The 4,636-nt window shown below is 47.0% G+C and overlaps 1 gene segment (V, D, J or C); it reads right to left on the reverse strand.

The window, feature by feature from the left end:
* LOC107133988 overlaps window positions 1–4,183 on the reverse strand; it is a gene marked incomplete at its 3' end in the record, with an annotated part of 11,538 nt that extends 7,355 nt beyond the window's left edge. The window contains 3 exon segments of the V gene segment in view: window positions 2,540–2,542; window positions 3,608–3,934; window positions 4,039–4,183. Of these exon segments, the coding sequence occupies window positions 2,540–2,542; window positions 3,608–3,934; window positions 4,039–4,084 (376 nt within the window).
* Between the last annotated feature and the right edge of the window lie 453 nt (window positions 4,184–4,636).

Consider the following 4,636-nt stretch of genomic DNA (forward strand, 5'->3'; position numbering starts at 1 on the left):
ACTCCTCTAGTGACGTGCACACTCCTCTAGTGACGTGCACACTCCTCTAGTGACACAAACACTCCTGAGGTGATGTGCACACTCAACATTGCTGGTGGGACTGCAAATTGGTGCAATCCCTCTGGAAAGCAGTATGGAGATTCCTAAAAAAACTAGGAATGGAAACACCAGGTGGCCCTTTTCCCCACATCCTGGCCAACACTTATTGTTGCCTGTGTGCTTGACGATTTCCATTCTGACTGGGTGAGATGACATCTTAGAGTAGTTTTGATTTGCATTACTCTAATTTCTACAGATGTTGAACATTATCTCATATCCTGGTTGATCGATTATATATTTATTCTACTGTAAAGTGTGTGTAGATTTCCATAGCCCATTTATTGATTGGACTGTTGATTTTTTTTAAAGAGAGCGAGAGAGAGAATTTTAATATTTATTTTTTAGTTTTCGGCAGACACAACATCTTTGTTTGTATATGGTGCTGAGGATCGAACCTGGGCCGCATGCATGCCAGGTGAGCAGGATACCACTTGAGCCACATCCCCAGCCCTGGATTGTTGTTTTTTTGATGTTAAGTTTTTTGAATTATTTATATATTCTAGGTATTAATGCTGTCTCTGAGGGGTTAGACCAGGACTGAAAAAAAAAGACCATTGACTCCAATTAAAATCAAATTAAAGCAAGCTTATCATTATGGGCGGCTGGGCTGCCTCTCCCAACTAAAACCACGGGAACAAGACAGCAGCTGCAGCTTTTTGCAGCCAAGCTTTATAGCCCACAATGTTACACAAAGGAGGGTTACAGATAACAAAACTCTTACGAGCATAACACTAATGGTAGTTTACATTTTTGCTGGCCCCAACATCAGAATTTATGAGGACCATTAGAGCCTCAGACAGGGTCGATTTCTGGCCAGGGAAGGCCAAGATTGATGAGACATCACTAAAGTTTCAGAGAGGGCTGCTATCTGGTCAGAGAGCCAGGCATGGGTGAGTTCAAGGCACGGGCAGGCATTCCAAGCTAGTTCACAATTTGCAGTAATTTATAGTAAAGCAGAAATTAGCTTTTCATGATTTTGTGGCGAGATGGCTCCCAATTTTAAAAGGGAACCAGGCTGGGATTATCATGAGGTGCATGTGGTAAAATTTTCTCCCAATCTGGAGGCTCTCTCTTCACATTATTGTTTCTTTTGCTGAAATGAAGCTTTTTGTTAAAATCCATCCAATTCATTGATTCTTGCCTTTACTTCTTGTGCTTTGGAGGTCTTTTTGAGGAAGCCAGATCCCAGGCCAACATGGTGAAGATGTGGGCCTATTTATCTTCCAGTAGGTGCAGGATCTCTGTGCCTAAGTCTTTGATCCACTTTGGGTTTCATGCAGGTGAGATAGGGTTTAATTTTATTTTTTTACAGGTGGCTTTCCACTTTCCCAGCACCATTTGTTGAAGAGGTTATCTTTTCTCCAGTGAACATATGTGTCACCTTGTCTAGTAGGAGATAACTGTACTGTGTGGGTTTGTCTCTGTGCCTTCTATTCTGTTCCATTGGTCTACGTGTCTGTTTATCTAGCAGTTCCAAAGTTTCCACTCTGGGGCAACGCTGCTTAACTTTCCTGTCATGTTCCCCACAGCTAAAACACTCAGGGTCACTCCAGGTGAACTGGGCTGCAAGAAATAATCTCACAAGAGACAGAGATATATTTATGGGTGGTACTGTGACAGATCCTCTGATCTTAAAGAGAGAGAGAGAGAGAGAGAGAGAGAGAGAGAGAGAGAGAACGTGCTGAACCCTTTTATTGAGGACAAGGCATTCATATGAGGCAAGGGGTCAGGTGTCAGGGGTAGAGTGCAGCTTCCTGATGTCTGCCGTCAGCAGGTTGACTGACATCTAGGAGGGCCACACCCAAAGGCAGAGCAAGAGAAGGGGACACACAGAGGGAGTTTCCATGGAACATTCCAGCCCCAACAGGGCACAGGGGTAATGTCACAAAGGAACAGGTGAATGTAGCTCAATCCATGGGGCGACACACCTACGTCTGAAGACATGCCCTCAAACTTCTTAAACCTGGGCAATGTCCAGGTGACTACCAGATGTCATGACTGCTCAAAGCCTCTCTGCTCTAGGAAGAAAAGCACAAATCATTCAAAGTGGCTCAGATGAGACTTTGGACCTGAACTTTGGGGCAATGATTGAACTATTGAGACTATGGGGAATCTTGGAAATGGACTAAATGTATTTTGAATTGTAAGGTGGTCATGAGCTTCTGGGGGCCAAGGGTGGAGTGTTATGGTTTGGATGTGAGGTGTCCCCCCAAAAGCCCCTGTATGAATGCAACAGGGTTAGAGTGGAAATGATTGGGTCAGAGAACTTAACCCATCAGTGAATTAATCCCCTGTAAGGGATTAACTGGGAGGTGACTGAAGGTGGGCAGGTGAGGCTGGAGGAGGTGTGGCATGGGGGTTGCCTTGGGGTATATATTTGTATCTGGTGAGGGTCTCTCTCTGCTTCCTGATCATCATGTGAGCAGCTCCCCTCCTCCACAGTCTTCCACCATGATGTTCATCCTCACCTTGAGATCTGAGGAATGGACCCTGCTGTCCATGGATGAGACCTCTGACACTGTGAGCCCTCAAATCAACCTTTCCTCCTCTAAGTGGTTCTGCTCAGACCTTTCAGTCACAGCAGCAAAAAAGCTGACACCACCACATGACCAGGTATTGCACGTTTTGTTACAGTCCTAAGGATGTAAACTAAGCATTCTGTAGTGACACAGCCACACAAGTGTTTATAGCAGAAACTCACAGCACCCAAGGGATGGACCCAGCCTAGATGCCTGTCACCAGATGGATGGGTAAAGAAAATGTGGGACATGTACAGAGTGGGGTGTTACTCACCATAAAGAGGAATTAAATGAGAGTGTTTCTGGTAAATTGGTGGAATTGGAGAACATCATGTGAGTGAAATAACTCAGGCTCAGAGAGTCAAGGGCTGAGGCTTTCTCTGAGAAGTGGAAGGTACAGTAAAATAAGGGGACAGAGGGACATCAAGATATAGTGGATAGTAGAGCAGGGGAGGAAGGGAATGGAGGGCTAAGGAGGAGGGAGGGAAAGTAGGAAGGTGGAGGGAAATTGACCAAATGCCCCATTTACAGATATGAACACCCCAGAGTAAATTCCATCTAAATACCTGTCACTAAAGTAAAGAAAAGTGCAAATAAATAGAAGAAAGATCAGCTAATAGAGGAAGGAACATTTGGAGGGAGAGGAAAGGGCAAGGGGAAGTACTACAGGCAAAGTGGAGAAAATTGCACTGTATGATTGGGGATTATGTCAAAACGAACCACAATGTTAGTGTAAGTACCAGGCAGGAATGAAAAAGGAAAATACATCATGAAAAAACAAATTCGTATCTTCAGAGACATCATGGATTAATACGGAGCACAGGTCCACAGAGATCCCTGGGGAAGCTGGAACATGAGAGGCCCCCAGGTGCAGGAATCCAGCCCTTGCCCCTGCTCTGCTCCTGCTCCTGGGTGACCTGAGCTCCCTGTATGCTGAGCGCCCCCTGCTGGTCCTGGGTGCCCTGCAGGAGGTTTGTGTCTGGGCTCACACTGAGGTCCCCTCACTGTGTCTCTAGCACAGTAATAGGTGGCAGTGTCCTCTGCTCTCAGATTGCTCATTTGTAGGTACAGCATGTTCTTGGAGTTGTCTCTGGAGATGGTGAATCGGCCCTTCACAGAGTCAGCATAGTATTTCTGACTTGCATCATACCATATAACTGCAATCCACTCCAGCCCCTTCCCTGGAGCCTGGCGGACCCAGCTCATCCCAGAGCTACTGAAGGTGAATCCAGAGGCTGCACAGGAGAGTCGCAGGGAACCCCCAGGCTGCACCAGACCTCCCCCAGACTTCACCAGCTGCACCTCACACTGGACACCTGCAAACACAGAGGCAGCCTGGTCAGGACACTGTCACTCACCCACTCTTCCTCTCACTCCTGTCCACTCACACACTCAGGATCTCTGGTTCTCCATTCATTACCTTTGAAAACAGCCACCAGGAAAACCCAGCTGAGCACACTCTCCATGGTGAGCAGCTGTGTTCAGTCCTGATCACTGAGTGGGCTGAGCTGGGAGTCCAGGGCTGGGCTCCTGTGCAGAGCTGCAGGGTCAGGTGGGCTGGTTTTCATGAGCAGAGGGAGGCCCTATTTGCATGTTCTCCTGCTATATAGCAGCTCTGGGTGGAGGCCCAGGTAGAGCAGTTCTGAGAGCAGGTGGGAGTGTCATGGACAGCATGGTGGACAGAGGAGCATTCAGGAGGGGAGAATTAACTTTTTGGTTATATCTATTTTGTACCTACTGTCCAGTAAGAATTTATTCTTTTCATGCAAAAACTCATGATGGAGGTGTCTGTGCTAACTCTCTGGTACAGATGTAAAATCACACAGAAGCCTGAGTGCTGGTTCACTGTGCCCAACAGCTCATGTGAGGCAAGAGTGACTGGTTACCTGGTCTTTTGCTCTCATCCTGGACATGACTGCTGCCCTGACCCTCCTCCAGCTCCCAGGTGCACACACTGGTGAGGTCCTCAGAACCGTCCTGCATTGGAAATGTGCTGTGTGTCTTCTCCCCTCTGCTGC

The sequence above is a fragment of the Marmota marmota genome, unplaced genomic scaffold (genome assembly GCF_001458135.2).
Source record: "Marmota marmota marmota unplaced genomic scaffold, marMar, whole genome shotgun sequence".
NCBI lineage: Eukaryota > Metazoa > Chordata > Mammalia > Rodentia > Sciuridae > Marmota > Marmota marmota.